The sequence below is a fragment of the Grampus griseus genome, assembly GCF_964374135.1.
Source record: "Grampus griseus genome assembly, chromosome: 2".
Classification (NCBI taxonomy): Eukaryota; Metazoa; Chordata; class Mammalia; order Artiodactyla; family Delphinidae; genus Grampus; species Grampus griseus.
Window position 1 is genome coordinate 142,240,944 of NC_139018.1, and position 24,383 is coordinate 142,265,326.

Genomic DNA, 24,383 nt, shown 5'->3' on the forward strand with positions numbered 1-24,383 from the left:
ACTGCTCTGGGGTTCCTGAGGTCAATCTGCATGTCTCAGCCCTGAGGAAACTCTCTGGCTGATGGTTGCCTGAGGCCTCATACGAAGTGAGAGGCCCATAGAGTGTGTCTCCTTAGATTGCTGAAAAAAGAGGCCGACTCCCGAGAGGAGTCTTACCCTCCTTGTACTCTGCTGCAAGCCTAGCGGTGGGAGAAGCTGATGTTTGGCGTTCCAGCAAAGCTAGGACCCCAGCACCTAGAGGAGTGCGGGCACATGGTAGGCACTCCCAGAGCATTCAGTGGATGTGATGGATTCTTGTCTGTGTAAAGGTGTAGGCGACTGTTGGTGGGGGGACAGTCTGAGTGGCAGATGTGTCGTCTCCTACACCAAGTGATGTAAGCACAGGCACGGGAGACTGAAAGCAACTAGGAAGTCATAGAGAATCAGAATAACTAGTGACCAAAATGGACTCCAAAAAAATCATGCTAGGAGGTTTCCCTTTTTTAAAACATTTCTGCTGAACGGTAAGTTCTGCTGAGATGAACCGCAGAATTCCTGAGCACAGCGTTCACACCACCATCCTCACCAGCCCCTGCTCCGCGTTTCAGAACAACTGAGATGGGGTGCCTTCAGGGAGCACCCTGAAACGGGAGCTCATTCCCCTCGTGGAATCATCTGCAGCTCAGACTTCGGGTCGGCTGAACTGCGGAGAGGCTCTGGAGGTTGTCAGGAGCCCTGCGTAGCCAGAGGAGCCTGGTCACGCCGAGCTGGTGGGCCAGAGCAGGATGGCACTGCAGGAATTGAGACTGCGCCCCCTAGATGCTGTAAGGTGACGTCCTTCCCTTAGGGTCTCAGCCAGCCAGGGGTGTGAATGCAGCAGAACCTGTTTCCTAAGGCCTTGAGGACGGGTGAGCCCTATGACAGGCAACAACCCCAGAGTCAAGTCCTCCTCTACAGCTGCCTTAGCTTAGGCTGTTATACCAAAATACCATAGACTGGGTGGCTAAAACAACAGACATTTGTTTCTCCCAGTGTTGGAGGCTGGGAAGTCCAAGGTCAAGGTGCCGGAAGGCTCGGTGTCTGGTGAGAACTCCTCCTGGCTTACAGACAGCCATCTTCTCAGTGTTTCCTCACATGATGGAAAGAGAGCGAGATCTCCACTATCTTCCTTTTTTTTTTATAAGGGTACTCATCCCATCATGGGAGATGTACCCTCATGAACTCATCTAAAGCTCATTACCTTCCCAAAGCCCCATTTCCAAATGCCATCCTATGGGTGGTTAGGGCTTCCACAGATAAATTTGGTGGTGGAGGTGGGAGGAATGAAGCATGAACATCCAGTCCATAACAAGAGCCTTGAACGCTTTTTTTAAAATTATTATTATTGGAGTATAATTGCTTTACAATGTTGTGTTAGTTTCTCCTGTACACCGAAGTGAATCAGCTATATGTATACGTCTATCCCCTCCCTCTTGGGCCTCCCTCCCACAGCCGCCCCCATCCCACCCATCTAGGTCATCACAGAGCACCGAGCTGAGCTCCCTGTGCTATACAGCAGGTTCCCACTAGCTATCTGTTTTACACATGGTAGTGTATATATGTCAATCCTAATCTCCTAATTCATCTCCCCTTCCCCTTCCCCCCTCATGTCCGCATGTCCGTTCTCTATGTCTGCATCTCTATTCCTGCCCTACAAATAGGTTCATCGGTACCATTTTTCTAGACTCCACATATATGCGTTAATATACGCTATTTGTTTTTCTCTTTCTGACTTACTTCACCCTGTACGACATACTCTAGGTCCATCCACGTCTCTACAAATGACCCAATTTTGCTCAACATCACTGATTATTAGAGAAATGCGAATCAAAACTACAATGAGGTATCACCTCACACCGGTCAGAATGGCCGTCGCCAAAAAGAGCCTTGAATGCTTTCAATTCAACACACTCTTCTGAGCACCTCCTACACGCCCAGCTGACAGCAAGGAGCTCCCAGAAAGATGCGATACTGACCATGACATAACGTGGTCAATGCGATAGTGTGCGCACGAATACAACGCTGTAGGAACTGGGAGGAGTAGACAGGCAGCTCACTGTGGGAGGTCCCAGGAGGTGTGACCAGGCCCATGAAGATGAAAAGGTAGGAACATTCCAGAGTGAAGAGCATGAGTAGGACAGCTGGCATGCAAGGGCAGGCTTGCTGCAGGACACGGAATTGGCTACAGTCTGAGGTCTGTGCAAGGAGAGAACCAGCAGGAGGGTTGGAAAGTCAGGCTAGGAGTGTGGCTGGAGCTAAGTGATGTGGAACTGACAATGCCAGGGCCACGAGCTTCTGAAGGCAGTCAGGGCCCAGCACTTTGCTCCCTCCGACTTTGCATGAAGAATTGTTGGCCCAGGAGTGGGACTGCTGGATCATACAGTAGTTCTGTAATTAGTTTTTTAAGGAACCTCCATACTGTTTTCCATAATGGTTGTCCCAACTTACATTCCCACCAATGGTGTAGGAGGTACTCAATACTCTATAATGACCTATTTGGGAAAAGAATCTAAAGAAGAGTGGATATACGTATGTGTATAACTGTTTCACGTTGCTGTACACCTGAAACTAACAGAACGTTGTAAATCAACTATACTCCAATAAAAATTTTTAAAAAAACAAGAATTGTTGGGAAGTGGGGAATCCAGCTAAGAGGTTGCTTCAGTAACTAAGGCAGGAACTCTGGCCCTGAGCCACAACACTGACCGTGAGAGTGGAGAAGAAGAGATGATCCAGGAACATCCTAAGTTAGAAGTGATTTTTTTTTCTAACTTGGTGGCAAATGAAACATGAAGGATGCAGAGGCGAGATCCGGGCGTGGCTCTGAGGCTCCGAGGTGGGGAGGTTGGATAGATGCGGTGCTGAAATGATGATGCGGAACAAGCCTACAGGGAGATGTGGAACAAGCCTACAGCAAAATGAATTTGCTGTGGGACTTACTGCGTTTGAGGCACCTTTGGGACTCGCGGATGGGAGATGTCCAGGAACTGTTGGTGTTGAACTCGAGGGACGGGTTCAGGTTGGACAGGCAGATGTGGGCATTGTCAGCATAGGAATTATCACTGTGTTCTTAAAAGCTGATGAACTTGGCCAGGTTAGTTGTGTAGAGTGAGGAGGAAGAGGTCGGGCCATATTCTGCTGTGGTCTTATCCTCCTCAATGCAAACTTCTTATCTCCGACATTTTCTTTTGGAATACGGTGATGCCAGTTTGTTCCCAGAAGTGCGTGCTGCTGTGACCATTTGGCCATCTGGGTTGTTTTCTTACCTACATTTTTAGTCCAGACGCCCATGGTTACAAGTGTCAGAGACCCACCTCAAACTGGCTCAAGAAAAATAGAGAAGTTACTGGCTCTGGAAACTGCAAAGTCCTAGGGTGCACTAACTTTGGACACATCTAGATTCAGGAACATAAATGATTTCATCAAGAATCTGTCTCTCTCTGGCTCTCAGCACTTTTTTTTTCTGGGTTTTTTTTTTTTTTTGAGATGATAGAGGCAGATCACGTAGCGCCATATAAGCCATCATAAGCACTCTGTTTTTATTCTGAATGAGATGGAAGCCATTGGAGGAATGACATGATCTGACTTATGTTTTAGGAAAAACACTGGCTACCATGTTGAAAATAGACTAGGGAATCAAAGAGTGAAAGGAAGGCCAGTGTGGGAGCAGTGAGAATGGTTAGGAAGATTTTGCAAATTCCAGGTGAGTGAAGCCACCTTTAGATAGCCTGACCTTGACTCCACTCCCCCCTCCAGCTACTGCCTCATTCCTCGATTTCCATCATAGCAAAACGCCTCAAGAGTAGTTTGTACAGTCTCCAATTTCATCTCCCCTCATCCTCTCGTGAGCTCACTCCAGCCAAGTTTATCCACACCACTCAACCTTCAGAGCTGTCGTCAAGGTTACCAACAGGCCCACCATGTAAGTCTGTGCATTGCCAATTCAGTGGTCAATCCTCAGACCTTTTACTTGGCCCTTTGACAGTGACTGCATTTGACAGTGGCTCTTCCCTCCCTCCTTCGTGAAATACTTTCTCATCAGCTTCTGGGATACCACGCTCCCAGTTCTACACCCACTGTATCACCTGTTCCTTTTCAGCCTCCTCCGCTGGCTTTGCCTCACATCTCTGATCTCTAAGTTAAGGTACCTCAGGACTAGTCCTCAGACGTTTTCTGCTCTCTAGCTGTACTCACTCCCTCATCGATCTCATTCATGCTCAAGGATTCAAATGTCATCTGTATGCTGACAACTCCTAGATTTGTATTTCCAGCCCAGACCTTTCCTCTAAGCCTAGGTGAACAGATCCAAGTGCCTGTTCAGCATCCCTCAGTGAATATCAGATGTTTCAAACCTAACTTATCCAAAACTGAATGCCTGAGTTTTGCTCCCAAAATTGCTTCTTCATGGAGTTTTTCTCTGAGTCTCAGAAAATGGCAGTGCCTTTATTTCAGTTGCGTGAGCCTAAAATCTTGACATCATTTTTGACCTGCATTTCTCTCTGACATAGCCCTCTATCCATCAATCCCCCATTCCCCAGAGAAATCCTTCAAAATATATCCAGAATCTGAACATTTCTCACCACTTCAGTTGCTACCAAGCTGCTCCAACCCACCATCATCTCTAGGCTGGATTGTAATCACAGCCTCCTCGCTGGTCTCCCTCTCTGCCCTTGCCCCCTACAATCTACTCTCAACGTAGCAGTCCAAGTAGTCCTTTAAAATCAAGAGTCAGAACACACAACTCTTCAAAGCCTTTAGAATAAAAACCAGAGCCTTACAATGACCTATAAGGCTCTCTATGATCTGAGCCCCCACCCGACCTGCCATTTCTCTGACCTTGCTCACATCCCTGCAGCCACAGTGTTCTTTTATCTTTTTCCAAAGTAAGAGAAGCATGCCCTGAAGTCTAGTCTGATGAAGCCTAGGGGACTGCTTCTCAGAACAGTGCTTTCAGATGCAGACTATATATTATAAAGAAAACCAATTATAATCAAAATACAGATATCACAATATTAATAAAGCAAGTATGCGATCTAATAATATGTTTCTTTACTAATGCATTCAATTGAAAAGCTAACATTCATCCAATAAATACCATAGTTTTGAAGTAGTGATGGTATAAAAGATATTGTGAGATATCTGTAAGAATTATAATGTGATATGAAAATATCTGTGATTTCCATTGGCTTCAGCATCCAAGGTACTGCTACCTTGGTTTGTTGCTTATGTTCATAGTTGATGGAAATGCTAAATCTCAGCTGGAGTAAGTGGAAAGGTCACAAACCCCTGAATTCCATCTATGAACGTACATGAGGTTCAGGGACCCCATGGTAAGAACCCTGCTTCAGGGCTGAAGCGTGAGCTGTTCTCTCTGCCTGGAGTGCTCTTCCCCGAGGACCCCGCGTGGCTTGTTTTACCTCGCTGAAGGGCTTTAGTACACCTCTTTTCAGTTTAGAATTGACAGCACTGTTGCTTGCATGCTTCTTATGATAGAGGCGTAAAGAATAAGCCAATACATGTGAAGTGCTTCAGGGTCTCTCACTGCAAGAGGTTTTATAATTTGAGAAAACTCCCCTTAATTGGGACTAGTTGCAGGAGATAAATCTGAATATCCTTAAATTGTAAAATACTTTCAAACTTAGTGTTGCTTTAAAAAATGTTCAGTTACTCAAGAGAGAATGACTTAGCAGAGGTCTTAAAGGAATCCCTTTAATTAATAAATAATTTAAATTCACATATATGGAGGCTAGTTAAGTGTTTAAAGGGATTTCTGAAATGTTTTACATTTTTCGCCTCAAAATATTTACGGAGGTTATTTTCCTCCCGGCTAATACCGCCCTTTTCTAAATTACCACAGATTCCAAAATAACAGTGTCTGAATTTATGAAGATTTTTAATAATAGAGTCAGCATTGTATCTTTGCCATTTGGAAGAGAACACTGGCGTGAATAACCAGGAAGTCATGCTGACGTATCTTTGGGATATAATTTTCTTCTAGTAGGTCCATTCCCTAGTTCACTCATTTATGCATTCAGCAAATATTCATTTGTCTACCCTTTGCCAGGCGCTATCCTCATGATCTACTGGAGAGGTGAGAGATTAAAGCAGTCATAATGCTCAAGAAGAGTGCTGGTCATAGGAGGTACATAATAAAAGTGAGTTGAATAAATATATAAAGTGACAGGTGGGTGGATGGATGAACGGATGAATTTCTCTCACATATCCTTCAGCTGAAAGGAATCCCAAGAGAAATTTAACCTAGTCTCTCATCTTTACCCTTGACATTTTTGAGCAGTATGGTCTGAGGCTTTCAGGAAACCGCAGATTTACTTCTGTGGTCTTCAGGCAAAAAAGAGGGAGACCTGATTTGCTCTTCCTAATGTTACCCTTTGAAATAAAAATAAAGTGTGTAAAAGAGATACCAAGTATAGTCAGCACTGGGAGCAGAGTTGCTGGTTGGGATCTATCTAGATGGGCCAGGAGGAATTTCTGCTCATTAGAGCTCTGAGTCAGAATGCTGAGGTTAGGCAGTAAAAATGGCATTGAACTAGCACTCAAGAAGCACACGAGAGCATCCACTGCATCACCAAGGTCAGTCTTAGGTAGTGTATGTGCTGTGTCCCCAAGAAAATCTAGAAAAGCAAGATGATCCATTGGTTGTTCAGTGGCATGTTTTTCAATCTCCACATCTGTGTGATTTTCCAGGTTTCCTCGTTAAATTAACTTCTAGTTGCATGGGATATCTTTTTGCATCCCTTCACTTTCAGTCTGTGTGTATCCCTACATCTAAAGGGAGTCTCTTGTAGGCAGCATGTGGATGGGTCTTGGTTTTTCATCCATTCAACCCCTCTGTGTCTCTGTGTTGGCTTCTATAGAGATGAAGCAACAACCTTTTCCAGTTTTGAAGGAGTAGCCTCATGCAGGAGATGAACCTTGTCATTCAGCTCTGCCTCAGCTCCTGTTTGTCTCTCTAACCTTTGTGCTCGTCCAAGCAGCCTACTACAGTAAGTCCCCTGCATATGAACGAGTTCCGTTCCAAGAGCGCGTTCGTAAGTTTAATTCGTTGGCAAGTCCAACAGTTAGCCTGGGTACCCAACTAAGACAATCGGCTATATAGTACTGTACTGTAATAGGTTTATCATACTTTTCACACAAATAATACATAAAAAACAAACGCAAAAAATAAAGAAAACATTTTTAATCTTACAGTACATTACCTTGAAAAGTACCAGGTATATCACTGCTGCTTTTACACTTGCTTCCAGACATCCTGGGCTTGAAATAAAGATGCTGTACTACTGTCCTCTATACAGTACTGTACAGTAAAGTACACAAAAGCACAACCACTTGTAGAAGATGCATGCGATGTGACAATGTACTCTAGACACGTGAACTAACTTATGTGATTGGACACGCGAACACACGTTTGCATCTTTGAAAGTTCGCAGCTTGAAGGTTTGTATGTAGGGGACTTACTGTATGTATTTAATAACTCCTCATAGTTGAGGATGTGCTAAGACCTGTCAGTGTCTCAAACGGGAGGCTCTCAGAACCTAGATTCAGGCTGACTGCAAGCTAGACCCTCAGGATCAGTTTTTCCTTTAAGTATGTAGATATATACAGTCCTGTGGGACTGTAAGTGTAACCCCTGATGCCCACCAGCGTCGGAAGATTTGGAGGGGTCCCCTGAGTGGCAGCTGCCGAAATCAGGGCCCCAAATGAGTGTGTAAGTTCCTTTTCTGGGTGACAGTGGTGAGCTGGCGCGAGGCGGAGGGAGAGTGCCAAGGGGCGCTACATTCCTTGAAAGCAGCTCTATATGCCACCAAATGTGAGCCAGACCTGAAGCCAGCCCCTCAGGCCAAAGCTCCAGGACAAGCAAAGAGACCTCCTTTGCAGAAAGACTGGGGGTGTGTTTCAGTCCGTTGTCTGTGCGGTGCCCTGGCGGTGATAGCCTGCCAAGCACTGCCTCTCTGATTGCCACAGTCCTGTGGGACCCAGGAATGCAAGCCGCCACCCCCCGCCTCCTCCCTACCCTCCCACCCCTCCATCCCACCGCTAACCCCACACCCACCCCTTCCAACCCTGGCCAACAGAGCCACCAGATCAAGGAGCATCCCTTGGGTGGCAGCCACAAAAACCAGGGTACCAGATACAAATGAACTTACTTACAAAACAGAAACAGAGTCACAGACTTAGAGAATGAACTTATGGTTAGCCTGGGAAAAGCGTGGTTGGAGGGAGGGATAGATGGGGAGTTTGGGATTGACATGTGCACACTGCTATATTTAAAATGGACAACACACAAGGACCTACTGTATAGCACAGGGAACTCTGCTCAGTATTCTTTAATAACCTAAATGGGAGAAGAATTTGAAAAAATAGATGCACGTGTATGTATAACTGAATCACTTTGCTGTACACCCGAAACTATCACAACATCGTGAATCAGCAATACTCCAATATAAAATAAAAATAAAAACAGGATACCAGAGGTAAAAACCAGGGCACTGGATGCACGTATAGCTTGCCTGCAGGAAACACTGGCACCCCGGAGCATGGCAGAGAGTGAGCATGAAGACAGCTCCCACCCTCAGAGGTCTCTGCGAGGGATCACAGTCAGCCCCAAGATGCATGTTTAATCAGAAGCCTGCCCCTCGGGCGCAGTCATGATGCTTAGCTAATAGGCCTCCTTCACAGAAAGAAGGAGGACCTGGGTCTGTGGCCTTCTGCTGTGCCCTGGGGGGTGGTACCTGTTCAAGTACTCTTTCTCCATTGGCCACAATCCTGTGGGACCCCAAGTATAAGTCCCATTGGCCACCAGAGCCATGTGATACAGAGGTGTCCCCTGACAGCAATCACAAAAATCAAGGTGCCAGATAGGAGTATGAGCTCTTTTCTGGGTGACACCAATTATTACGGTCTCAAGGGACCAGGAACACAGGCTCCCCTGTCCTCCAGAGGCATCCGCAGGTGGCAGCCACAAAAATCAGGGCAGACTTGTGTAAAAGCTCTCTTCTGGGAGATTCTGAAACTCTGGAGCACAGCAGAGGGAGAGCATGACAATGGCGCCCACCGGTCCTCGTCCCCGGAGTGTTCCCGCAGGCTCCTAGGAGTATGTGTAAAATTCGACGCCTGCCTCTCAGGCTGCAACATGCTTATAAGAATTTATCACGCAGGTCTGCTCCTCCTATTTTCCCTGTTTCAGTGAATGGTACCACCCTCTATCTGCATGTCATCCTTAAATCCTTTTTCTCCTTCACTCCCGCATAGAACGTCAGTCACCAAATCCTACTGATTTTTCTTCTTTAATATTTACTAAGTGAATCTATTCTCTCCAGATCCCTCACTCCCACCATTGTTTCAGCACTCTTTGCATCTCACCTCAATTGCTTCTGTAACCACCTAAGTGGTCCTACTGACCCTTGCCTCCCTCGTCCCCGTTTTACATCACATCCAGAACGATGTTTCTGAAGCAGCAATCTGATAGTTTTAACCACTGCTTAAAAGAATGAAACTATTTCCTATTTCCTTTAGGATAAATGCCACCAAACTCCTTACTGTGGATAATAAATTTTCATTCTATGGGTACTTGCTGACCTCTGTAGTCATCTCTCCTCACTCCTACTCCATGTACTTTAAGCTCCAGTAATAAAAAAGCAATTTATGATTCCCCAAATGCACTATATTTTCCTTTGTGTCTGTGCCTTTTTGCACGCTGTTCCCTCTAGCTAAAACAGTCTTACCACCACATCCACCCCCTTCAGCTGATGTGTTTCTACTTGTCCTAAAGTATTAGCTTAGATGTTCCTTCATGTGAGAATCTTTCCCCTCTCTCCAGTCTGTATTAAATACAGCTTTTACGTGCCAGTGGCATCCAGTGTTTACGTTTATCATAAGCCCTCATGTCCTTTTATTGCAATCATCTGTTTCCCTCCAAAGGAGGGAATTAAAATTTAAAAATTAAGGCTGGGACTTCTCAGGGAGCTTGGAGAAGGCACTCGAGAATCAGACAGGTTAAGCCTACCCCATTTATTGACAATCTTCCATCTTAAGATCCTAGAAGACCACAAAATTAAGGCTTCTAAAATCAAGTTTCTTAAGGAAACTTAGTTCACATATCCTTAGCACCAGCATAAAGTCTCACATATAATAAGCACTTTGTAAACATTTCTGAATGAGTGAAATAATGGTAATGGTTTATTTCATCTCAAAATATATATAGTCAAAGCTGTACTCAAAGGAAAATTAATAACTTTAAATACTTTAATTTTTAAAAAATCCAATTAAAATAAACTAAATATTAGCTCAAAGGTTTAGAAATTTCCATGTGAGTTAGAAACAGAAGGAAATTTCTTTGATTTGACAACAGCTAACAGAAAACAAAAGCAAACAACGTGCTTGAGGATGAAACATTAGTAATGTTCCCTTTAAAGCTGGAAACAAGGCAAATTTGCCTGCTGTAACATGATTCAGCATTGTTCTAGAGACATTAGCTAATACAATGCAATAGTTAATAGAAATTATAGGTATAAATATAGGAAAAAAAGATAAAATTGTCATTACATATAAGTGATGTGATTGTTTACATTTAAAAAACAAAATCATTTGAAAACTATTCAAAATAATAAACTTTAGTAATGATTAGATACAAGATAAAGACGCGAGTGTTCATTGCTTTCCTAATTGTCAGGAATAAACAACTATAAAATATATTTTAAAAGAGCCTGCTTACTATGGCCATAAAAAGTATAAGATGCCTAGGAATAAATCTATCAAGAAATATATAAGACCTACCTACATTGTGGTTAAAAGGTAAGTTCTGGAGTAAACTGCGTGGGTGTGAATCTCAGATCCAGTGTTTACTAGCTGTTGACCTCAGAATTCTTTTAAGTTTAACCTCTCCATGTGTTTATATTTGTAGAAGAAACTACAAAACTATATATATGCACTTGTGATTAGCACTTCTCTGTGTATTTAGGTTCTGAGCTAGTTTTGACTTGACCAGCTTCCTCAGCTGTAAGACAGAGCTAACAATGACTACTTCCCAGGAGTTGGGAATAACCATGAGAAAGTGTCTCAGTGTTCATGGAGCATGTGTTTTGCCTCTTGTAAGGTGCACTGCAGATGTCACGATTAGAGCGATGATATCTCTTTCTTGTCAGAAAGCCTTGCCATGTCTGCCATAGCCTCTCTAGCCAGAGCATTGCAGGAAGAAAGGACATCCTCAAAACCAGTAACGCTGCTGGATCACTGGAGGCTGCTCCAACTCTTAAGAACGAAATGAGATTCCTCTTAGTTTCACATCCCACAGCCCAGCAAATGGCTAAGATTTCTCAAGATGTGGGGCAAGAAATTCTTTCAATTCCTCACGCTCCTCTCTGTGTCCAGAGATGTTGCTTACAGTCTGCTCACCTCTACGTTGACCCAAACTTAAAATGCAACACTTCTTTTTGTTCCCTGAAATTATCCTCTTTCACAAAAGCATGGATGAACAAAATCTACTTCCCTAAAGATTTTGTATTCCACCTGAAGGGAGGAACGTTGCATTGCCTTTTGCACAGCGAACCACTTAAACATCCATATTCGATATTTTTGTTTCCAAAAGGCTTCTTTGTGACAACCCACTGCTAGGAATTTCTCTCTGTGTCTCTGCCTCCACATTCATCCGGCTTGATCAGCTCCTCTTTTCCAACCACTTTCCCGTTACCCCCATTCAACTTCAAATTTCTCTCCCTTCCCAATACAGAGCAAGCCCACCCTCTTTGGCTCCTATTCCTTGACTTATATACATAAACCAACCTGGTGCTCAGCAGACCAAAGCCCTTTGCTTCAGCAGCATCCCCCATCTGCCATAGAGGAGCTATAGAAATAGAAAGAGCCGTTTTTCCTATTATATGTGATTAAACCCATTTCCTTACTTGTGGTCAAAATGCTAAATGGTATTTGCATATGGTCCTGTGGCCCTATTCTTAAAGGAGTTTGCCTTTGTCATATTTGTTTTTCTTCCAAAGGTGTCCCTCAACCTAATGTAACTTGGTTGAAGAAAGGAGGATCTCTGAGTGACAATATTTCCTTGCTTTTCAATGGATCCCTGTTGTTGCAGAATGTTTCCCTTGAAAGTGAAGGAACCTATGTCTGTACAGCCACCAATGCTCTTGGAAAGGCGATGGCAACATCCATCCTCCACTTGCTGGGTAAGTGTCAAATTCTTGTTGTCCTTCAAGTGCTTCCTATAATATGTACAAAGTAGGACCTGGTTTTGTTGATTCTGGGGTCAAGGAGTAAACAAGTGGACATTAAATGGTTTTAACTATTGCTGCCACTGCCCACTTACAAACGAGCACTAAATCTAATACTCTGTCTTACCAGTTCTTCTCTTAGAAGGTTGTGACTTTCTTGCTGCTCCTTCTCTGCCTAAGAACCTACGTTGGGATATAAACTTTCTGCCCAGAATCAAGATCCTTCATATTCTGCCTTTACATCTGCTTCTTTTCCCTGACCTCCACTGTAAGCTAGCACTAAACTCTGTTCTAGGCAACGTGGTTTCCTGCCCTGTGTTCCAAACCCCCCTCCACACACACACCCCATGTTGCTTCCCTGGAAGTGTGGCTGCCATTCATATTGCTTACCCAGGAAAAGTGCTCACTGCACTCATACTGCTCACTGCCTTTATCATGTTGCCCCAATACCTCCCATCCTGTAGGGCCAACTGAATTCCCATTTCCCGTGTGAATCCTTCTCTGATTTTTTTGGACCTCTCCTTTCTGTGGTCTCACCCCTTGGTCCCTAAGTCCTAACACACATTGGTCTCCAGTTGTTTCCTCTTTCATTTATGTCTCCTCAGCTAAATTGTGGGTCCCTTAATGGTACAGACCATGTCTAATATTTCTTTTGCAGTCCTAACAATATAATAGAGTATAAGGCACACAGTAGGTGCTCAACAAATACTAATCAATTGAGTCTTAAGACATCTTGTAGTGGGGTCAGTACTGTAATTTGGGGAAGGTCATTGCAGTGAGCCCCCCACACAGGGTGATAAGCTGGCTTCTGCTGCTGTCTGTCAGGGATAAGATCTGGAGCTCATGAAGTCTTGTCACCAGAATGAGCTTTAACTTGCAGGGGTTTGAGGACTCAATAAATAATACTTCTCTTCCCCCCCCCAGAGTTTGGAAGTGATTGAGTGTTAATCACAGAAGTCAGTTAGACTGACGTTAGGGATCATTTATTATTGTCCTTTGTCTCTCCAGCACCTAACACAGGTGTAAGTATTAAATAAGTGTTTCATAAATGAATGAAACTGAGTCACTGGCAGAACTGGTATGAGATTATAGAATCCACAGCCAAACTAACAGGATGACGGAAAGAGCTTTCTCCATGGCTTTTCTTGTTGGCAGTTAGAGGAGCCCAGAGACATAAATAGATGGGGAGTTGGAATAGGTGTCATGCACAAAGCACTTTGATGTTCCTGAACTCTTTAGATATTTACAATAGCACAGTGTTGGGGGCAGTAATCTTTTATCCCATTGTATAAATTGAGGAAACCTGCTACTCATTGAAAGTTTGTATTAGAGGACTTCCCTGGTGGCGCAGTAGTTAAGAATCCGCCTGCCAATGCAGGGGACATGGGTTCGATCTCTGGTCTGGTAAGATCCTTCATGCCGCAGAGCAACTAAGGCCGTGAGCCACAACTACTAAGCCCACATGCCACAACTACTGAAGCCCGCGTGCCTAGAGCCTGTGCTCTGCAAAAAGAGAGGCCATCGCCATGAGAAGCCCACGCACCACAACGAAGAGTAGCCCCCACTCGCCACAACTAGAGAAAGCCCGTGCACAAAGACCCAACACAGCCAAAAATAAATGAATAAATAAATAAACTTATTTAAAAAAAGAAAAAAGAAAGTTTTTACTAGAGCCCAAATATATAGTCATCTCTTTCAGTGTTCTCCATACTGCCCTCCTTGACTCTCAGTGCTGATCAGAAAGGCATTGGTGTACCTCCATGTGGCCCTTCCCAAAGAGCCTCTGTGGTCCTCTAGGATCTTAATATGGAAGATTGTCAACAAATGGGGTAACTTAACCTGTCTGATTCTCCAGTGCCTTCCCCAAGCTCCCTGTGAAGTCCCAGCCTTATTCCTTGCCTCTCCCCCTCTCCACTCATGAGTCTGTGTGGGTGTCTCAGTTCTGCCCTGCACGCCTCTTCTCTCAGAAGTCTCTCCAGTCAAGCAGCTTGTGACTTTGGTCACATGACTGAGGAATCAAGAATGTCTTACATCACACAATACACAGCATTCCTACACCATCCTTCTGCTCTTACACTCATGCACTCCTCACCATGTGAGGTCCCCTGTAAAACATCACCCCTTCTTCTGTTCCCAAAGCTGTCTGGAGGGGAAGAGCCCTATAAGCCCCAGCCGCTTCCTCCAGTCCCTTTTGGAATTCTGGTGAATGTATTTTTTCCTACCTTGTTAGTTAGGCTGTAAACCCTGAAAACATGCAGAGATGCTACATGTTAGCGTAGTTAATAACTCTAACTAACTAAGCCCCCGTGGCTCTCCGCACACCCAGCCCCACACATATCTCCCAGATCTGTGTGAGCCTGAGTGTCCTGGGACAGAGTATTCTATTGGAAAGGAATTATTTCCCAGGAGTTGTCGTCTTTCAGAACACCCAAGATGGAACAAGAATTAGATAACTTCTAATTGGTAAACAAGTGTTCCTTTTTTTTTCTCAGAACAAAGACAGTCAGGCAGTAAACTTCTGTTTCCCAAGGACCATAAACAGCATATGCTCCAGGTATCCACACTGAAACCAACAGTAATGGGCCAACAAGAGAACCCCTACCTTCAGGTCTGGGATTTGGGCTTTTTTGGGGGATTTGCTGGTGGTAAGGCATGTGCTAAGAAAAGGAATTAAAAGACCCTCCATGTTTTGCACTTTGCAATAAGTAAAATTATTCCTAGGCGTCCAGCCAGCTTTTCCCTTCCCCCTCAGCCTTCTGGGGTTCAACTTTTTCCTTCCATATTGAACGTTTTTTTTTAAAAAAAATTCACTCCTGAGGAAGCCCACAGAGGTCATATCCCAAATCTGCACCATTATTTGTGGTAATGCAGACATTGGTTTTCCAGTTGCAAAACAATTGCTAACTTGGTAGATATTAACAGAGGGAAGATTTGCTAAAAACTGTGCAATCAATTCTTTCATTTGTCTTCTTTCACAAATATTTTTTTCCACACATATCACAGTACTTGGTCACAAGAACCTCATCTAGGTATTTCCAGCTTGCAAAACTCTTTAGGAGGCCAAGGGAGAGAGGTAGAGTTAAGAAAATCAAAAATACTTATGAGAATAAGGTGTAACTTTGTGGGTGCATTCATACAATGAAATATTATTCAGCAATAAAAGTAAAAGAATGAATGACTGATATACAGGACAATATGGGTATATCTCAAAAACATTATGTTAAGCAAAAATGCCAAACATACAAGAGTACGTATCATATGAAGTCCAAGAACAGATAGTACTGATGTATATTAACAGAAATGAAGTAGTTGCCTGGAGGAGAGGGAAATTGATTAAAAAAGAGGCAGGAGGAAATTTTAGGGGTGATGAAATGTTATATACCTTGCTTTGGATCACGGTTACATAAGTGCATACAATTGTGAAAACTCATAAAACCACATGCCTGATATCTGAGCATTTTATTGTATATGAATTATACCTCAGTAAAAAAATGCATATATTTTTTAAAGAAATGCATGTGTGTCCTGCCTTGAATCATCAAGGTGTCTTTGTGAAATGTGACAGAGTAGAAGGAGTTAGATTTGGAGACAGACACACTGGGCCCCAATCCAGCTGAAGGATCTTGGGAAAGTCACTTAGCTTTTTGAAGTGTCCACCTCTGCAAGTAAAACTAATCTAATTCACAAGATGGCCATAAGGATTAAATGAAAATTGATGTTAAAGTGTTTAACTCAGTACCTATCACCTGGTAAATTCTCAATAAACTTAGCTGTTTTTTAAATTTGTTTTAAATAAACTATAATCCTGGGGGGGGGGCAACTAAAAATATATTCTCTTCTCCTTTGCAAATGATACCATATGCAGCTTAGGACAAATATTCCAAAATCAAAAGGAAAACCGGGAAAACAATTAAGTTAGAGAAATCAGTCCCTCTGTGAGGGAGCCTGCAGACACAGCTGGTAGCTATCAATTACTTGTGATTATTACAAAAAATCTGGCACTTTCTGTGATCATACACAAATGTGTCATCATCGTGTCCTACCTCGTCTTTTTACCAAGTGTCAAAAGTGAAGGAAAAGGCTGCTTGGAAGGGGGATTAAAGTAAAAACCGTTATAATTATTGGAGGGGGTCAGCTTCAACGTTTCTAAAGGAAACTCCCATTTTCACCTTTCCAGATGTCTCCAGGACAAATTATGTATGCAGTTTCAGGAATAATCTGAAATTTAGATTCAGAATTAATGGAAAAGTACGAATGGAATTGAAATGCAACATTAACATTTCTGCTTAATCCCTGCTCCCTGCTAAACATCTTTCATTTCTCGGCCTGATCCACTTTGGAGAAATAGAACCCACGGGGCATCCTTAGGGCATCCCCTGAGAGACCCTCCACTCTTGTCCTGCTGGCTCTGCTTGGAGAGTCGTGAGGAGCCAGCGCACTGCACAGGATACCTCCGCCTTCTCTCTGGGCTTTTTCTGGCAGATCCAGCTGGTCTGCAGTAGCCCCTCACCCAGGCTGTGGTCCGAGGGCCCCATTCTGGCTGCCATTCCCACCAGTTATTACAGTAAGCTAGCTGAGGGAAAAGGAGATTTAAAGGACTCCCTTGCACTGTATGATGGCTTATTCTCTGTCTGCTACTCAGAGCACCAGACAGGCAGGTAACCAGAAAACAGCTGGCGGTGGTCTTTGGCCGGGTTGTCTCCAGCCCATCATCATTTCTCATCTGTCATGACATTCATTTTCTTTCTGCAGAGACTTTCTGGGAGCTTGGTAGCTGGACACATTGTTCTGCCACTTGCGGCCACTTGGGAGCCCGAGTTCAGAGACCCCAGTGTGTAATGGCCAACGGGCAGGAAGTGAGTGAGGCCTTCTGTGAGCACCTCCAGAAGCCGCTGGCTGGGTTCCAGCCCTGTAACATCTGGGACTGCCCCTCGAGGTATGTGTAGTCATCTCATCAGTACCAGGTTTTGGCTTGTTTTAAAATGCCCAGTCATTTGGAATTAATAACTCGACCACTGTGATTTGTTTAGCATGTACCATACAAGGCACTCTGCTAAGTACTTTATGTGGATCACTTCACAGTCACCTCTGAGGTCGATGTCGTTCATTTTCTATTTTACAGATGGAACAACTCCCCTAGGCCGCACAGTTACAAGGGCCAGAATTCACATTGAGGTAGTCTGCTTTCACAGCATCTGCTCTTAATTGCTACCCGAATCTGTTTCCTGCACTCACAATGTACCTTAAGAGCACAGTGAAGCTGATTTCATGGGTTTACCCAGGAGATAAGGCAGCGGGCCAGATCATGAGAGGCACTAGTTAAAAGCACAGTTCCGTAGACTCTGCCCCCAGGGGTAAAACCATCACTAACCTTTGTGTGTCACAGACGACACAAATCAATGGTTTTAAAAATGTCCAAAGTCAAACTCATGATCTCCACCAAATCTGATCCGTCCCCAGTGTTCCAGATCACATTGACAACATCCTGAACTCCCACTTTCCTCTCACTTCCATCCGTTCTTGTCAATTCCCACTGTTACCAATGGAGTCCAAGCCATCATCATTCCTCACTAGGACCACTCCAGGAGCCTCCTGAGTTTTGTCTCCTTTCTAGAGTGCCTTTTCCACTCTATAAGAACCATCTTTGAAAACACAAACCCATGGGACTTCCCTGGCAGTCCAGTGGTTAAGACTTTGCCTTCCAATGCAGGGGGTGTGGGTTCGATCCCTGGTCGGGGAGCTAAGGTCCTACATGCCTCACGTCCAAAAAACCAAAACATAAAACTGAAGCAATATTGTTAACAGATTCAATAAAGACTTTAAAAACGGTTCACATCAGAAAAAAACCTTAAAAAAAACCCCTAAATACAAACTCATCACGATGCTCCTCACTTGAAAAGGGAACCCTCTTGCACTGCTGGTGAGAATGCAAATTGATACAGCCACTATGGAGAACAGTAAGGAGGTTCTTTAAAAAACTAACAATAGAACTACCATACAACCCAGCAATCCCACTACAGGGCATATACCCTGAGAAAACCATAGTTCAAAAAGAGACCTGTACCACAATGTTCATTGAAGCTCTGTTTACAATAGCCAGGACATGGAAGCAACCTAAGTGTCCATCGACAGATGAATGGATACAGAAGATGTGGCACCTATATACAATGGAATATTACTCAGCCATAAAAAGAAACGAAATTGAGTTATTTGTAGTGAAGTGGATGGACCTAGAGTCTGTCATACAGAGTGAAGTAAGTCAGAAAGAGAAAAACAAATACTGTATGCTAACACATATATATGGAATCTAAACAAAAAACAAAAAAAAAATGGATCTGAAGAAACTACAGGCAGGACAGGAATAAAGACGCAGACTTAGAGAATGGACTTGAGGACATGAGGAAGGGGAAGGGTAAGCTGGGACGAACTGAGAGAGTAGCATGAACATATATACACTACCAAATGTAAAACAGGTATCTAGTGGGAAGCAGCCGCATAGCACAGGGAGATCAGCTCGGTGCTTTGTGACCACCTAGAGGGGTGGGATAGGGAGGGTGGGAGAGAGACGCAAGAGGGAGGAGATACGGCGATATATGTATACATATAGCTGATTCACTTTGTTATAAAGCAGAAACTGACACAGCATTGTAAAACAGTTATACTCCAATAAAGATGTTTAAAAAAAATAAACAACCTTCCATGCCTTCCCATTGTTCTTAGGACAAAGGTCAAAGTTCCTGGCATAGGGACTGTGTCTATCTTGTTCATTTTGTCCCCCAATGTCTAAAATAATGCCTTGCACATAGTAAGTGCCCAGTACCTATTTGCTGCCTGACCAAATAGGTGAGTGAAAGAATAAAAGTCCCTGCGTGCTTGGGTCTCAGGCTGCCTTTCTGGCTCATTGCTGTGTCTCCCAGCCTGGTTATTGGATCTCCATCCACAATAGTCTTTTTCGTCCCTTCAATATACTGTTCTGTCTCCTGACTCAGGGCCTTTGCACATACTGCTTACTCTCTTTTCACTTAGTTATTCTTATTCATCTATTTTCAGGAAAACCTTCTAGTCCCCAAACTAACCCAGACCCCTGTGCTATATGTTTTTCTATTTCCATGTCATTCTTCTGCACAGCTCTTACCACAATCTGCCTGTCTTGCCCACATACTGGACCATCGGTTCTATGAGACCCAAATCCACAGCTGGTGTGTTTAACAAGTTATCCCCAGCACTCAGCACAGTGATCGCCCCATTGTACACTCTCTAAAAATATTTGTTAAAAAAATGAATGAATGCTTGAATAGCATAGTCCCTAGCAGATAATTGACCAATGATGCCATAGACTGAAAATAATGCACAGCCTAAAAGTCGAGAGGTATGTTTTATTCGATGGACATTCTGAGGGCTTCAAGCTTGGGACATAGCATCACAGATAATGCTGAGAAACTGTTCTGAAGTGGCAAGGCGGGGAGTGGGGAACCAAGATATATAGGAGTTTTTGCAACAAAAGACCAGGTAGTTGGAACATCAAAATATTACTGTTAATTAAAGAAAACCAGCTATCTCAAGTTAAGGAATTTAGTGCCTTTGTCTGTATGGGAAGATGCAAGAGTCTGGGCTTACCGAAATCATTCCTTTGATGTGCACCTCCACTATCTGGGGCCGGTGTCCTGTGCTTTCTCATCCTGAGTCTCCTCGGGGTGGTGCACCATCAGGGCAGCTGTAATGTGATGGCTTGATGGCTGCAACATCCTTTGTTTACTGACATGGCAGGCAATATTTTAGTTCACAATGCCAAAATTCACAGTAAAAACAAACAAACAAAAAACCAAGACAAAACCCAAACAGTAGTAGTACTTACTGAGCACAAACCTGTGAGGCAGACACTATTAATCAACCTCATTTTACTGAGGAGGACTCGGAGGTGTACATAATGTTGTACAGCTCACTGCTCTGTGCAAATGCCCACCCCGGATCCATGATCTGTGCCTTGGAGGAGAAGTGGGAGGCATGGTCACACCGTGAAACAAAAGAGATGCCTCGGAACACGTTATTAGAAGAGCCGTGGATACCATGGGCACCTTGACCTCTCTTGCAGTGCCGTAGGCACCTTGACTCTTGCATGAGTTCTTCCTATCCTTCAAAGGAAGAGCTTGTGCAAGAGTCATCTGTCCCTCAGGAAGCAGCAAACTGATGCTAGAATAACTAGGAGGAATTTGATCCAAGAAAACTGGTTTATATCAATTGTTGATTCTCACAATGAGAATTCACATTGGGAAATTTATCCTTATTTATTAAGTACTCTCAAGCCTTTAGCCACTCCTAGAAAAAACAGTCATACACTTTCATACCTAGAAGAAACAGTAGAGATCATCTAACCCTAGATCCCTCTACATCAGGGGTCCTTCACATTTCAGTGCCACGGATCCCTCCGTAGTCTAGGGAAGCCTATGGCTCCCTTCTCAATCAAGGGTTTTAAATCTATAAAAATAAAATATACTTGACTACAGAGGAATCCAATTAATTATATTGAAATATAGTTACTGAAGCAGTTTCAAATGTGTGATGTAATAGGAAATTTGCTTCTCTATTAACACACTAAATAACAGGATCTACTAGTACAATGGATTCTGAAATGGTGATGAATATAACTGCTGTTTTGGATGCCTGCCACAATTTTCATGTCATGTGAAAGCAGCTATGATTTCTATTGCTAACGAAATCACAGGTATTGCTATTACTACTAGATGTTGTTGCCTACATTTTTACAATTGAAGGCAATACTCAATTGCCATTAGAGCTTAGTGGCAATGAAGATGTAATCCTTTTCCCATCCAAGTCCATGGTTCCCTTGCAGAACAATGGGGCTTAGGTTAGGAACCCCTACTCTTCAGTATCCTGGTGGCAGCTCGAACATCTTGAGTGACAGAGCACCCAATATCTCCAAGGTGTCCACTTCCAAGTTCAGTCTTCTATAATCATTATGAACTTTAGGGTCAGATAAATCTAGAAGCAGTCCCAGCTTTCTTGGCACGTTAGTTATGGGACCATAGCTATTTAACCTTGTGGACATCACTGTCTTCATTGCAAGAATGGGAACAAGATGACAATTACATTAGAAAACATGCGAATGTCTCAGAGCACAAAGAGCACATAGGTGATTTAGTAATATTTAGTAATATTCCCTTTGCTTTCAGTGAGTTGAAATCCACCTTTTTGAAGTTTCCACCTAATTTTGCCCTAGCTGTACTCTATGAAGCCACACAAGTCACGGCTCCTTACATACTTGAAGACGGCTCTATCCCACCCCTATGTTGCTTGTCTCTACGTGGTGATTCTGTTGCTTCTCTGAGTAAAAGAAAATCTGAGCATATGGCTGCGAGTTATCTGTGCTGCTGCCCATTTCCAGAGAGACGTGTGAGGGCCCTGAAACAGGCATCATCTTAGGATCAATTTTTCCTTTGGAAGGCACTCCCTGTTGGATCTGTCCTACCAGTCCTTACTAAGCTCCTGTAGTTTTTGTTCTTAGGTGGTTCACGGGCACATGGTCAGAGTGCTCTGTGTCTTGCGGTGAAGGATTCCACAGTCGGCAAGTGACCTGTAAGCGGACAAGAGCCAATGGAACTGTACAGGTGATGCCTCCGAGAGCATGTGCCCCCAGAGAGAGGCCTCTGGGAAGAAGCCCCTGCTCCAGTCACCCGTGTGTTCCAGGGCTTATTGAACCAGGGAACCAGGTAATGCTGACAAATCTAGTGTTTTGAAAGTATGATCATTTACTATAATCATACACTCCCTGTGGTGAAACCCATGCATCAAAAAAAATTAAAAAAGAGACTTCCCTGGTGGTCCAGTGGTTAAGATTTTGCCTTCCAGTGCAGGGGGTGCGGGTTGGATCCCTCGTCGGCGACCAAGATCCCACGTGCTTCGCGGCTAAAGAACCAAAACATAAAACAGAAGGAATATTGTAACAAATTCAATAAAGACTTTTAAAATGGTGTACATCAAAAAAAAAAAAAAAAGAAACCCATGCATCAGGGCCCCTCCGCACGGGGGAAGAGGAGAGCCCAGCTGCCGCGTGACAGTCACGAAACTCAGCTGCACAGGGACCTTACCACACCACGCACAGGCTGGTTCACGGGACCTTCTTATCCTTTCATGGGCCTCTCTGTTGTAATTAACACAGGCTGCAGGGACCAAAAGTTCCCCTCGGCCCTTCTGAAAATGTTCGGTAATGTCAGTGCAGGAAGGTACTTCACACTTCCTGCATTTCTGCCCTGCAGTGCAGCAGTTGTTGCTGCTGGGAGTCATTGTGCTAATTCTCTTAGGTCATTTTCCCCTTTAGTTGTTCTGACTAACTCCAAGCACTACATGGCTACACACTTGTCTAACTGGAAAATGCACAGCCCCAGTTCTGTGCAGGGATGATGCAAAGCACAGTGTGATACATCTTTCTGGAGCATCAAGTTTATTAACTAGAATTGGAAGAACCAAGGATTTCTTCGAACAAGAACTATCCCCCTCCCCCATCAACACGGAAGACAGAAGAGTGGGGCAGGGGAGACGTGCCCCAGGAATGACAGTCCAGTCTCTGAAGTTTCACCCAGGTGGGGATTGAGGGGCGGACCTGCAGCCACAGTGGCCTCTCTTTCGGTCGCCTGGGCTGCTCTGGACCATCCTCCGAGCTGGCCAGGGTCTTGGATACGATGCTTCTGAAGGTCGTGCAGAGAACACACTCATCTTCCACTGGCCTGGGACCCAGGGAGCGCGGCGGCCTGACCTTCCTGCCTCGGTCATCCATGGGGTTCAGATGGGCTCACTTTATTATGATGCCTCTTGCTGGGAAGCTTGCAACAAAGGTGTTTTAATATCAAGTTCCTGATTCTCCCAGCCACCTCTTGCTTTTTCTGGCTGTGGCCAGAGGGAGTGGATGAGGACATACTCTCAGGCTGCCCAGCGTGGGAGGACCTTCATGTTGGACACACCCGGGGGGCAGCTGGTTCCCTCTGGGGCTCCAATCCTGCTGCTGGTGGAGGGGGATGTCCCAGGGCCACACTGGTGGGCTGGGCTGGGGGTGGCAGTCATCGACTCCAGGCTGGGAGGGGGACAGGCAGGCTCACTGGTCTTCTGCCCTGCCTGCTGCTCTTCCTGCAGCTGCACATTTTCTCCCTGGTAGAGCCACCTGGTTAGCAGGGTGGACAACTCAGGGCTTGAAGGCGGCTCACGTTCACTGCCACTGAGGTCCCTGGAAGGGAAGGGCCTCGCAGTTATGATGGAGGACCCCACCATTGGTTTCACGGAGCTCACACTGCCTGTTCTTGGGTCCTGGATCTGATCGTGAGTCATGCCCAGAGTCCTCACCATTGTCACCCCCGGGTCCTCTTCACAGCGTGGCCGGAGTGGCTCCTTCTGGCCCATGTTCACCCATGGATGCCTCATGAGGTCAGGTAAGGTGCCTCTGTCACTGGGGTTGAGGGCAATCATTTTTTGTAATAGACCCCTTATCTCCAAAGACAGGTAAGGTGGGGTGGGGTATTGCCCTTGTAGGATTCGCGTCCGCAGCTCCTGGACGTCTTTTCCCACAAAGGGCTGGCACCCAGTTACCATGATGGAGAGCGCTACTCCCAGGTTCCACACGTCCAATGCAGGGCCGCTGTAGCTCTGCCCCAGTAAGAGTTCTGGGGCAGCACACGGGAGTGTGCCGCAGATCGTGTCCAGTTTGGCAGCGTCATCACGCTTGTTGCTGAAGCCAAAGTCTGTTAGTTTTATATTCATGCTGGAATCAAAGAGGAGATTCGGTGGCTTCAGGTCCCGGTGCACGATGCCCCTCTGGTGGCAATGCTGCAGAGCGGAGACCAGCTGCTGGAACGGGCCTCGGGCCTCCGCCTGTGTCATACGGCCATGGATCATTAAGTAGCTGAACACGTCCCCTCCACTGAGGTACTCCATCACGAGGAACGATGTATCCTCTGTTTCAGTCACCCCCTGCATTTTTATAATATTGGGGTGATTCAGAGCCCTCATACTGAACACTTCCCGGAAATATGCCTGGAAAGTTGAGAAGCTCTGATGCCTTTTCTTAATGACCTTGACAGCAACCTGTGTCCCGGTCACAATGTGCCGGGCCAGCTTCAC

At 44.6% G+C, this 24,383-nt stretch overlaps 1 protein-coding gene across 1 annotated transcript in view; it reads left to right on the top strand.

Moving 5' to 3' along the window:
• ADAMTSL3 (ADAMTS like 3) overlaps window positions 1-24,383 on the top strand; it is a gene marked incomplete at its 3' end in the record, with an annotated part of 370,362 nt that overhangs the window by 332,417 nt on the left and 13,562 nt on the right. The window contains exons 24-26 of the mRNA XM_082647461.1: window positions 12,030-12,212; window positions 17,010-17,193; window positions 21,781-21,985. Of these exons, the coding sequence (XP_082503587.1) occupies window positions 12,030-12,212; window positions 17,010-17,193; window positions 21,781-21,985 (572 nt within the window). The remainder of the gene's footprint in view (window positions 1-12,029; window positions 12,213-17,009; window positions 17,194-21,780; window positions 21,986-24,383) is intronic.